This window comes from Herpailurus yagouaroundi, unplaced genomic scaffold, assembly GCF_014898765.1.
Source record: "Herpailurus yagouaroundi ecotype Mexico unplaced genomic scaffold, PumYag 222, whole genome shotgun sequence".
NCBI classification, from domain to species: Eukaryota; Metazoa; Chordata; class Mammalia; order Carnivora; family Felidae; genus Herpailurus; species Herpailurus yagouaroundi.
In genome coordinates this window covers 2,710,193-2,722,842 of record NW_024412453.1, presented here as the reverse complement: position 1 = coordinate 2,722,842, position 12,650 = coordinate 2,710,193, and the positions used below count along the sequence as shown (strand labels likewise).

At 37.2% G+C, this 12,650-nt stretch overlaps 1 protein-coding gene across 1 annotated transcript in view; it reads left to right on the top strand.

Moving 5' to 3' along the window:
• The window catches only part of LOC121019812 (ATP-binding cassette sub-family A member 3-like), a 130,241-nt gene that overhangs the window by 51,694 nt on the left and 65,897 nt on the right, over positions 1-12,650 (top strand). Inside the window, exon 6 of the mRNA XM_040459623.1 lies at positions 10,123-10,304. Coding sequence (XP_040315557.1) covers positions 10,123-10,304 — 182 coding nt within the window. The remainder of the gene's footprint in view (positions 1-10,122; positions 10,305-12,650) is intronic.

Sequence of the window (12,650 nt, the reverse complement as noted above, 5' to 3'; positions counted from 1 at the left end):
GACTCCGTTCTGCTCTTGATTGGAGAGTTTAATCAGTTTTTATTTAACACAGATTTTGATAAGGAAGTACTATTGTTAATCATGTCCCATTTGCCTTGAAGTTCTTATGTCCTTCTTTTCATCTCTTGCTGTCTTCCTTTCCTTTTTACTAATTTTTGTATTGATATGTTTTGATTTCTTTCTTTTTCTTTTGTGTAATTTCTAGGCATATTTTCTTTGTGGTTATCATGGGACGTACATAAAATATAACAGTATATTATAAGCTGATAACAACTTAACCTCCATTGAATATAAAAAACTGTTTTCTTTACTGCCCTCATAAAACTTTAGTTATTGATATCAGATTTATATCTATTTGTGTTGTGTATTGTGTATCTTATTATTTAGTTATACTTTTTTGTAAAAATGTAACACTTTTTAGTTATAGTGTTTAATGCTTTTATCTTCTAACTTTTATAGTAGAATTAAAAGTAATTTAGGGGTGCCTGGGTGGGTCAGTCAGTTAAGCATCCAACTTCGGCTCAGTCATGATCTCACGATTCGTGAGTTTGAGCCCCGCGTTGGGCTCTGTGCTGATAGCTCAGTGCCTGGAGCCTACTTCTGATTCTGTGTTTCCCTCCCCTCAGATCCACCCTTGCTCACACTCTTTCTCTCTCTCAAAATAAAGAAAGATTAAAAACAAGTTTCTTTAAGTAATTTACCCATTACAATATAAATTATTGTATTTATTGTATAAATTGTATTTATTGTATAATTATTGTATAAATTATTATAAATTATTATATTGTATTACCCATACAATATAAATTATTCTGTATTTGTCTGTATATTTAACACTACCTGTGAGATTTATACTTTCATATGACTTTGTATTACTGTTTACCATCCTTTCTTTCCGTTTCTTTAAATCATCCTTTCTTTTCAATTTGAATAACTCCCTTTAGCATTTCTTATAATGCAGATATAGTGGTAGTAAACTCTCTTAGCTTTTGTTTGTCTAGTAAAATCTTTCTCCTTAATTTTTGAAAGACGCTTTGCCATGTATAGTATTCTTGGTAATTTTTTCTTTCAGTACTTTGAATATATCTCATCATTCCCTTCTAGCCATCTTTTCAGGTTTCTGCTGAAAAATCAGCTAATAGTCTCATGTGTGTTCCCTTGTATGTGACAACTTGCTTTTCAAAACCCTCTCTTTGTCTTTGACTTTTTACTATTGGATTATAATGTGTTTTATTGTAGATACCTTTGGATTCATCTAGTATAGATCTTTTGCATTTGTGACCCAGAATGTCCATTTCTTTTTCTTGGTTCGGAAGTTTTCAGCCATTATTTCTTTGAATAAACTTTCTAACTCTCCCCACTTTCTCCCCATATGGGACTCTTATATTGCATTTATTGCTCTACTTAGTGATATTCCATAAGTCTCTTGGGCTTTATTTACTTTTTTTCATTCTTTTTTGTTTTCTTTTGTTCCTCTGAGTGAAATTATTCACTTGACTAATTAATTCACTTGGCCAATTAATGACTTGACTTTGAGGTCACCCATCCTTTTGTCCACTTTATGTAGTCCACTTTTGAACCTGTCTAATGAATTTTTCAATTCAGTTACTGTATTCTTCAGCTCTGCAACTTCTTTTTGGTACTTCTTTTTTTTTTTTTTTAATTTACATCCAAATTAGTTAGCATATAGTGAAACAGTGATTTCAGGAGTAGATTCCTTAATGCCCCTTACCCATTTAGCCCATCCTCCCCTCCCACAACCCCTCCAGTAGCCCTCTGTTTGCTCTTCATATTTAAAAGTCTCTTATGTTTTGTCCCCCTCCCTGTTTTTATATTGTTTTTGCTTCCCTTCCCTTATGTTCATCTGTTCTTTGTCTTAAAGTCCTCATATGAGTGAATCCATATGATATTTGTCTTTCTCTGACTAATTTTGCTTAGCATAATACCCTCTAGTTCCATCCACATAGTTGCAATTGGCAAGATTTCATTCTTTTTGATTGCCGAGTAATACTCCGTGTGTGTGTGTGTGTGTGTGTGTGTGTGTGTGTGTGTGTGTGTACACACAGCACATCTTCTTTATCCATTCATCCATGATGGACATTTGTGTTCTTTCCATACTTTGGCTATTGTTGATAGTGCTGCCATAAGCATGGGGGTGCATGTGTCCCTTCGACACAGCACACCTCTATCCCATGGATAAATGCCCAGTGGTGTAATTGCTGGGTCGTAGGGTAGTTCTATTTTTAGTTTTTGAGGAACCTCCATACTGTTTTCCAGAGTGGCTGCACCAGCTTGCATTCCCACCAACAATGCAAAAGAGATCCTCTTTCTCTGCATCCTCACCAACATCTGTTGTTGCTTGAATTGTTAACCTTAGTGATTCTGACAGGTCTGAGGTGGTATCTCATGGTGGTTTTGATTTATATTTCCCTGATGATGAGTGATGTTGAGCATTTTTTCATGTGTTGGTTGGCCATCTGGATGTCTTTTTGGAGAAGTGTCTATTCATGTCTTTTGCCCATTTCATCACTGGATTATTTGTTTTTTGGGTGTTGAGTTTGATAAGTTCTTTGTAGATTTTGGATACTAACCCTTTATCTGATATGTCACTTGCAAATATCTTCTCCCATTCTGTCAGTTGCCTTTTAGTTTTGCTGATTGTTTCCTTCGCTGTGCAGAATATTTTATTTTGATGAGGTCCCAGTAGTTCATTTTTGCTTTTGTTTCCCTTGCCTTGGAGAGGTGTTGAGTAAGAAGTTGCTTCGGCCAAGATCAAAGAGGTTTTTGCCTGATTTTTCCTCGAGGATTTTGATGGCTTCCTGTCTTACATTTAGGTCTTTCATGCATGTTGAGTTTATTTTTGTGTCTGGTGTAAAAAAGTGGTCCAGGTTCATTCTTCTGCATGTCACTGTCTAGTTTTCCCAGCACCACTTGCTGAAGACACTGTCTTTATTCCATTGGATAGTCTTTCCTGCTTCGTCAAAGATGAGTTATCCATACATTTGTGGGTCCATTTCTGGGTTCTCTATTCTGTTCCATTTATCTGAGTGTCTGTTTTGTGCCAGTACCTTACTGTCTTGATGATTACAGCTTTGTAGTATAGCTTGAAGTCTGGGACTGTGATGCCTCCTGCTTTGGTTTTCTTTTTCTTTTTTTTTTTTTTTAATTTAAAAAAAAAATTTTTTTTTCCAACGTTTATTTATTTTTGGGACAGAGAGAGACAGAGCATGAACGGGGGAGGGGCAGAGAGAGAGGGAGACACAGAATCGGAAACAGGCTCCAGGCTCTGAGCCATCAGCCCAGAGCCCGACGCGGGGCTCGAACTCACAGACCGCGAGATCGTGACCTGGCTGAAGTCGGACGCTTAACCGACTGCGCCACCCAGGCGCCCCTGGTTTTCTTTTTCAAGATCACTTTGACTATTCAGGGTATTTTCTGGTCCCAAATAAATTTTAGGATTATTTGTTCTATCTCTGTGAAGAATGCTGGTGTTACTTTGATAGGGATTACATTGAATATGTAGATTGCTTTGGGTAGTATTGACATTTTAGCAATATTTGTTCCTCCTATCCAGAAACATGGAATATTTTTCCATTTTTTTGTGTCTTCTTCAATTTCTTTCATAAGCTTTCTATAGTTTTCAGTGTATAGTTTTTTTCACCTCTTTGGTTAGATTTATTCCTAGGTATTTTATGGTTTTTTGTACAACTGTGAATGGGATCGATTCCTTGATATTTCTGTCGCTTCATTGTTGCTGTATAAGAATGCAGTCAATTTCTGTGTGTTGATATCCTGCAACCTTGCTGAATTCATGGATCATTTCTAGCAGTTTTTTGGTGGAATCTTTTGGGTTTTCCATAGAGAGTATCATGTCATCTGCGAAGAGTGAAAGTTTGATCTCCTCCTGGCCGATTTGGATGCCTTTTATTTCTTTGTGTTGTCTGATTGCAGAGGCTAAGACTTCCAATACTATGTTGAGTAACAGTGGTGAGAGTGGACATCCCTGTCTTGTTCCTGACCTTAGGGGGAAAGCTCTCATTTTTTACCCATTGAGGATGATATTAGCATTGGGTCATTCATATATAGCTTTTATGATCTCGAGGTATGCTCCTTTTATCCCTACTTTCTTGAGGGCTTTTATTAAGAAAGGATGCTGTATTTTGTCAAATGCTTTCTCTGCATCTATTGAGAGGATCATATGGTTCTTGTCCTTTCTTTTATTGATGTGATCAATCATGTTAATTGTTTTGTGGATATTGAACCAGCCCTACATCCCAGTTATAAATCCCACGTGGTCGTGGTGAATAATTTTTTTAATGTATTGTTGGATCTGGTTGGCTAATGTCTTGTTGAGGATTTTTGTGTCCATGTTCATCTGGGAAGCTGGTCTATAGTTCTCCTTTTTAGTGGGGGTCTCTGTCTGGTTTTGGAATCAGGGTAATGCTGCCTTCATAGAAAGAGTTTGGAAGTATTCCTTCTGTTCTATTTTTTGGAACAGCTTCAAGAGAATAGGTGTTAACTCTTCCTTAAATGTTTGGTAGAATTCCCTTGGAAAGCCATCTGGCCCTGGGTCATTTTTTGGCAGATTTTTGATTACTAATTCGATTTCCTTACTGGTTATGGGTCTGTTCAAATTTTCTATTTCTTCCTGTTTCACTTTTGGTAGTGTATATGTTTCTAGGAATTTGTCCATTTCTTCCAGATTGCCTGTTTTGTTGGCATATAATTGCTCATAATATTCTCTTATTATTGTTTTTATTTCTGTTGTGTTGGTTGTGATCTCTCCTCTTTCATTCTTGATTTTATTTATTTGGAGACTTTCCTTTTTCTTTTGATCAAACTGGCTACTGTTTTATCAATTTTGTTAATTCTTTCAAAGAACCAGGTTCTGGTTTCATTAATATGTTCTGCTGTGTTTTTAGTTTTGATAGCATTAATTTCTGCTCTAAACTTTATTATTTCCTGTCTTTTGCTGGTTTGGGGTTTTATTTGCTGTTCTTTTTACAGATCCTTAAGGTGTAAGGTTAGGTTGTGTATCTGAGATCCCCTTTCTTCTTTAGAAAGGCCTGGATTGCTATATACTTTCCTCTTATGACCACCTTTGCTGCGTCCCAGAGGTTTTGGGTTGTGGTGTTATCATTTTCATTGACTTCTATATACTTTTTAATTTGCTCTTTAACAGCTTGGTTAGCCCATTCATTCTTTAGTAGGTGTTCTTCAGTCTCCAAGTATTTGTTACCTTTCCAAACTTTTTCTTGTGGTTGATTTTGAGTTTCGTAGCATTGTGGTCTGAAAATATGCATGGTATGATCTCGATCTTTTTGTACTTACTTAGGGCTGATTTTTGTCCCAGTATATGGTCTATTCTGGAGAACATTCCATGTGCACTGGAGAAGAATGTATATTCTGCTGCTTCAAGATGAAATGTTCTGAATATATCTGTTAAGTTCATCTGGTCCAGTGTTTCATTCAAAGCCATTGTTTCCTTGTTGATTTTTTTTATTAGATGATCTGTCCATTGCTCAGAGTGGGGTGTTGAAGTCTCCTACTATTATGGTATTACTATTGATGAGTTTGTTTATGTTTGTGATTAATTGATTTATATATTTGGGTGCTGTCACATTTTGTGCATAAATGTTTGCAACTGTTAGGTCTTCTTGGTGGATAGACCCCATGATTATGATATAATGCCCTTCTGCTTGTCTTGATACAGTCTTTATTTTAAAGTCTAGATTGTTTGGGGCGCCTGGGTCGCGCAGTCGGTTAAGCGTCTGACTTCAGCCAGGTCACGATCTCGCGGTCCGTGAGTTCGAGCCCCGCATCAGGCTCTGGGCTGATGGCTCAGAGCCTGGAGCCTGTTTCTGATTCTGTGTCTCCCTCTCTCTCTGCCCCTCCCCCGTTCATGCTCTGTCTCTCTCTGTCCCAAAAAATAAATAAATGTTGAAAAAAAATTAAAGTCTAGATTGTTTGATACAAGTATAGCTACTCCGGCTTTCTTTTGTTGACCATTAGCATGATAGATGGTTCTCCATCCCTTATTTTCAATCCGAAGGTGTCTTTAGGTCTAAAGTGGGTCTCTTGTAAACAGCATATAGATGGATCTTGTTTTCTTATCCATTCTGTTATCCTGTGTCTTTTGATTGGAGCCTTGAGTCCACTGACATTTAGAGTGAGTAATTAAAGATATGAATTTATTGCCATTATGATGCTTGTAGAGTTGGAATTTCTGGTGGTGTTTTCTGGTCCTTTCTAATCTTTGTTGCTTTTGGTATTTATTTATTTTTATATGTATATTTTCATCTTTTCTCCCCTCAGAGAGTCCCCCTTAAAATTTCTTGCAGGACTGGTTTAGTGGTCACAAACTCCTTTAGTTTTTGTTTGTCTGAGAAACTTTTTCTCTCTCTCTTTCTATTTTGAATGACAGCCTTGTTGGATAAAGAATTCTTGGCTGCATATTTTTCTGTTTCAGCACATTGAATATATCCTGCCACTCCTTTCTGGCCTGCCAAGTTTCTGTGGATAGGTCTGCCACAAACCTGATCTGTCTTCCCTTGTAGGTTAGGGACTTTTTTTTCCCTTGCTGCTTTCACGATTCTCTCCTTGCCTGATTATTTTGTGAATTTGACTACGATATGCCTTGTTGATGGTTGATTTTTGTTGAATCTAATGGGGGTTCTCTGTGCTTCCTGGATTTTGATGTCTGTGTCTTTCCCCAGGTTAGGGAAGTTTTCTGCTATGATTTGCTCACATAACCCTTCTACCCCTATTTCTCTCTCCTCTTCTGGGACCCCTATGATTCTGATTTTGTTCCTTTTTAAGGAGTCACTGATTTCTGTAATTCTTAAATCATGCTCTTTTGCCTTAATCTCCCTCTTTTTTTTTTCTGTTTCATTATTCTCTATAAGTTTGTCCTCTATATCACTGATTCTCTGTTCTGCCTCATCCATCCTTGCCGCTGCTGCATCCATCCATGGTTGCCGCTCAGTTATAGCATTTTTAATTTCATTCTGGATATTTTTTACTTCTTTTATCTCTGCAGAAAGGGATTCTAATCTATTTTTGACCCCACCTAGTATTCTTATTATCGTGATTCTAAATCCTGGTTCAGACATCTTGCTTGTGTCTGTGTTGGTTAAATCCCTGGCTGTCGTTTCTTTGTGCCCTTTCTTTTGGGGTGAATTCCTTTGTTTTGTCATTTTGAAGGGAGAAAAGGAATTAATGAGGTAGAAAAATTGAAAATAAAAAATTAAAATTAAAAAAATATTAAAATTAAAAATTAAAAACACACACACAAAAAAATAAAATAGATGATGCTAGATCCTTGGTGTGTTTTGGTCTGGGTGTTGAAAGTGGTTTGACAGATTAGAGAAAAAAAGGTCGGAGCAGAAAAAAAAGGAAATCATTTGAGAATTTGAAAAAAATACACTGAAGTAGACTAAAATGAGATGATGGGGGTAAAATAGAATTTGAAAAAATTTACAGAAAAGTAAAAAATATAGTAATAAAAATTAAAGGAAAATATTGTTAATAAAAATTAAAAATAAAAATGAATTTTTTTCTCTTTCTGTATTCAAGAAAAAGAAGTGCAAAAGAGAAAAAGAAAAAAAAGAAAGAAAATTGAATAGATGAACCTGCTAACATATTGAAGTAGGGCTGAAATTACTTTGTTTTCCCCTAGAAATCAGTCTCTGTAGCACTTTATAGTCCATAAACTAAGCTGGTGGATAGACTTGTGTTCTTGAAGAGCAAAGTTGGCCCAGGCTCAGTGTAACAGCTGCACTCTCCTAGAAGGCACTGCAAGCCTACTGGGGTGGATTGTTGCAGTGCTCATAGGTACGTATGCACATGCCTGGGAGTGGTGAAAATGGCGCCACCCGGCTACCCCGTCTGTTCTCCCAGATCAGCAATCATGCACCCGTCCTCTATCTTCAGCTTTCATCCACTCCCTGCTTTTTCACTCTCTGTGACCAGGCCCCAGGCAGTACCTCTCTCCTGAGTTTTGTCTCAGATGCAGCTGTTTTCCCCAGCCCCTTACTTCTGAAGGACTGCGGCTTTGACCTGTTCCGCCCCTCTGCAGGAGGGTCTCACCAAGCAGTGGCCGAATGAGCAATGGCCGAATGTCGGCTGCACCTAGGAACACTTGCTGGACCCTGCTGCTGCCGGTGTCCTGAGACTGCAGCCAAGTGCCAGCCTGCCCCAGAAAAAGTTTGCGAGATAGTGTAGCAGCAGCATTTCAGGGATTATGGAAAATCACAACACACATCTGGCACCAGGCTTCACACTTAACAACCTTGTTCCAGCACCAGTGAATGTGACTGTTTTCTGGGATCTGCTGGGACCAGGTGGCTTGAACAGTCTCTACCAAATGTCCTTCCAGCAGTGGAACCACTTTTCCCTGTGTGGCTCAAGAACTTCCTAGACCCCACTCTGTTCCTGGGGATTCACCCTTCCCACCAGAGCACCACCAGGTATCGAGCTGAGGAGTTGCAGGCTTTGCACTCCCTTTGTTTACAATGCTAATGGAATTTAAACCTTCTCCTTTCTCCTTTCTCCTTTTTAGTTTAGTCCCTGCGGCTGTTTCCAATTTTCCACTTTCTCTCCAGCTGCTTTTGGGGAGGGGTGATTTTCCTGTATTCTGCCCCCCTCCCCAGTCTCCACCCTCTCTCTGCCAGCAAAAGCAGCTCCCTACCCTCCACGTCTTCTCATTCCCCAAATTCACCTCTCCATGCTGCGTACAGCTGATTTCTGTGGTTCAGGTTGTGCAGATTGTTGTGTTAATCCTGCAATCAGTTTTCTAAGTGTGTAGGATTGTTTAGTGTTGGTCTGGCTGTATTTCATGGATGCGAGACACACAAAAAACTTCCATGCTGTTTCGCCATCTTGGCTCCTCCTCCGAGCCTCTTTTCAGTACTTCTTAAGCTTTCCGTTTCTTTGTTGAAATTCTCACTTTGTTCATGCATTGGTATCCTGACCTTGGGAGCATCTTTATCATGTTATTTTAAATTCTCTGTCAGGTAAGTTATATAGATCCCCATTTAATAGAGCCATATTCTGGATATATATGTTTTCTTATTGGAAAACATTTCTGTGTCTGCTTCTCTTGATTTTTTCCATCCCATTTAGTGTTATATTTTCTAGTTTCCTTGCATTTTTTTCATTTTTATAATTAAATTTGTGAATAAAATAATAGTGCAGACTAAAGTAATTGATAATTATCCTCAGTAAATGGTATACCCTGGTCTATTAGGCCACGTTTATGGAAGACTGAGTTAATATAACCTGTATTTGAGCGAATATTGGGATGTATTACACCTTTATTTAGATTCTCTTTATCACTGTCTTCAAGTGTGTTAGTAATAGGATCAGGATTTTGCTCTTAGCAGAGGATGGGATCTGTATATGAATGAGATCATTGGGATCTCTTGAAGCTATAATTCAGTTCCCAGCTTTTAGATCTGACAAATGCTCTTTGCTTTCCATTTCTAAACTATTTTCTTTACCTCAAAGGTTTTCTCTCTATGCTGCTGCCCTCTTCCTACCCTTTAAAGGCCCATTGTAATAAAGGACTGATGTACCTCAGAAGTATTTTTCTTAGCTTTTTTGTCCTGTCCTGAGCTATCAGAGTACCACTGCAATGTTTTCACAAAGTTCTGAAGAGCCTTGATGGCATTTTTGTTCATTTGTGTGTTTGTTTCTTTGTTTTTACTGCCTTACCCTTCCCCCACCCCCCACCCCCCAGCCGCACCTTTGAGAGCCTAGGGCAGTGCAGGTAGTGGAGGTGGAGACTACTTTGGAAAGGTTTCTCAGATCTCTGAAAGAAAGGACTTGTATCTGATTAATTTACCCCCTTACATATAATAGGCACCAAATGTGTATCTGTTTAATGAATATTAACCTTGTTTTCTCAGATTTTATTGTCAGTAGAACAAGAGACTATGTAACAGAGATTTTTCCCTATCTCTGTTCTCTCAGCCCCTAAGAAAATTAATGAAATTACAAAAGAAGTATTTACTAGATTTCTTAGACTTGTAATCATATGATTAGCATGCCTTATCTTCTACCTCACACAAACCATGGAAAGCCAAGTGTGGTCTCACAAGAATATTGGAAATATAAAATTGTTTTATTCATTCTTCTAAATGGATTTTCTCAGGTGTGGGATACCACATGGTCATGGTGAAGGAAGCTCACTGCAATGTTGAAGAAATCTTAAAATTTATTCAGTATCATATACCAGAAGCCACTTTGGAGAAGAATGTTAATAATGAAATATCTTTTCTTCTACCCAAAGAGTATACACACAGGTATGAGTCCAAAGAATGTAAAATGATTTATGTTTAGATAACCGGATGTTATTATTGCTTTTTCTGGTTTCTTCAGGCATAGCAAATAGAGTTTATTTAACAAACCAAAACTCCAGTCATTGCTATCACTTGCACTGAAAAGAAGGATGCTGTTTTGGCTATAGATTCCTGGTTTTAATTGGCTATAATGGATGGTATTGGTAGAGTAAAACTTGTCTGGTGAGTGAAGTGAATGGAAATATAAATATAATGAGATAAAAATTTAGTGGTGGCTCTTGAAGTCAAGGTGACAAGAACTTCGAGTAAATAGGCAGTTTGACTACACTAGCTAGGCAAGTTTTTCATCAAAGGGAATCACAAAGAATAATAACTTTACCTAAGACAACCATCCTAATAAAGGGAAATGGAAACTAAACGTACTTATCAGAGACTTTCAGAGTATGATATTTTTATCTTCTTGTAATATACAAGTAAGTAGTTGATGTAGTATTTCCTAAAGTAAATCCACTTGTCATATTCAAGAAGAATATGAAGGACTTTAATGCCCCCTTTTCTAGTAAATCTGCAAGTTCTTGAGAATCAGCAGCATGGTATAGTGTGATCAGGCACCAGAATGGAACCAAAATCCTAGTCATCTTCTGGAATAAGAGAATGAAATACCATGGAGAATTAGAAATAAAAATCTAGATATGTAACCTCAGAGATGCATGGTGGTTGACTCATTCAGTAAAGTTGGGAGCCAGATGAGTGCTTTGGCCCATTGTGACATTTGTGATCCATGTGAAATGCACAGTCTCTCTTGAAGGAGACATAAAGGTAAAGCACTTCTTTAAACTTATCACATTGGGGCGCCTGGGTGGCGCAGTCGGTTAAGCGTCCGTCTTCAGCCAGGTCACGATCTCGCGGTCCGTGAGTTCGAGCCCCGCGTCAGGCTCTGGGCTGATGGCTCAGAGCCTGGAGCCTGTTTCCGATTCTGTGTCTCCCTCTCTCTCTGCCCCTCCCCCATTCATGCTCTGTCTCTCTCTGTCCCAAAAATAAATAAACGTTGAAAAAAAAAATTTAAAAACATATGTAATGAAAAAAACTTCGTAATGGGTAGAATACATCAAATGTCAACAGTAGTATACTCTAGATGGTCACATTTTTTCTGTTTTTATATTTTTCTGTATTCTCCTCTTAAGTAGACTATATATTATCTTTATAATTTTATCTATATACTTATTAAATATATATTTATGTGTATTATAGATAACACGTATTGTATATTGTATATAATAAATAACAAGACATATAAGAAAAACAGCTATACTCAAGATGGTCACTTTTATTTCTTTTTTATATTTTTTGTATTTATCTCAAATATAATATATAGAATGTATATAATTATATTTGTTAAATATATACTATTTTATATATTATACATAATAAAACTTATATAATGAGAAAAATACATGTTCTTCACATTATGATTGGCTCATACAATAATTTTTTTTACCTATTATCTTTTTTCTTTACTGATTATCACTAAGGAGCCTAAAGTTTGCTCAGCTACAGAATCAAAAAGCTTATTTAGTTCTGAAGTGTATGAAATAGAAAGTGAATGTCTCCCATAATCACTGGGAAAATTTCTGTGTATATTTCTCAGGATCATTACATGCATATACTGACATGAATACAATATATTGTACATTGCATACATATACTGACATAGATACAATAATAATAATTAGTTTTACAGAAATGAAATCCTATCGTAATAGTGTTCTGAATCTTGTTTTGTTTATCTGAATCTTTGGTCAGCTGTTTATGGTAGGACTTTTAGGATTTCCTTTTTTTTTTTTTAATTTTTTTTTAACGTTTTATTTATTTTTGAGACAGAGAGAGACAGAGCATGAACGGGGGAGGGGCAGAGAGAGAGGGAGACACAGAATCAGAAGCAGGCTCCAGGCTCTGAGCCATCAGCCCAGAGCCCGACGCTGGGCTCGAACTCGCGGACCGCGAGATCGTGACCTGAGCTGAAGTCGGCCGCTTAACCGACTGAGCCACCCAGGCGCCCCAAGGATTTCCTATTTTTAAGATAACTGAGGAAAAATCTACATTTTACTTAGATGTTATTGTATCATATCATACCATAATTTATTTGTTAAACTGTTAATGGGTATTTGTCTCCAGTTAGTGCTATATTTGTGCATTTAAAGCATTATACAAGTTTAATTTTGTGATGTATTGTATAAAGTCAAAGCAAACAAAAACAAATAAATATGCCAAATTATAGTGTATTAACAGTCGGTGTCTTTGGGGCCTGGTATTGTGATGATGTTTATATTTTTATAATTCATCTCTAAA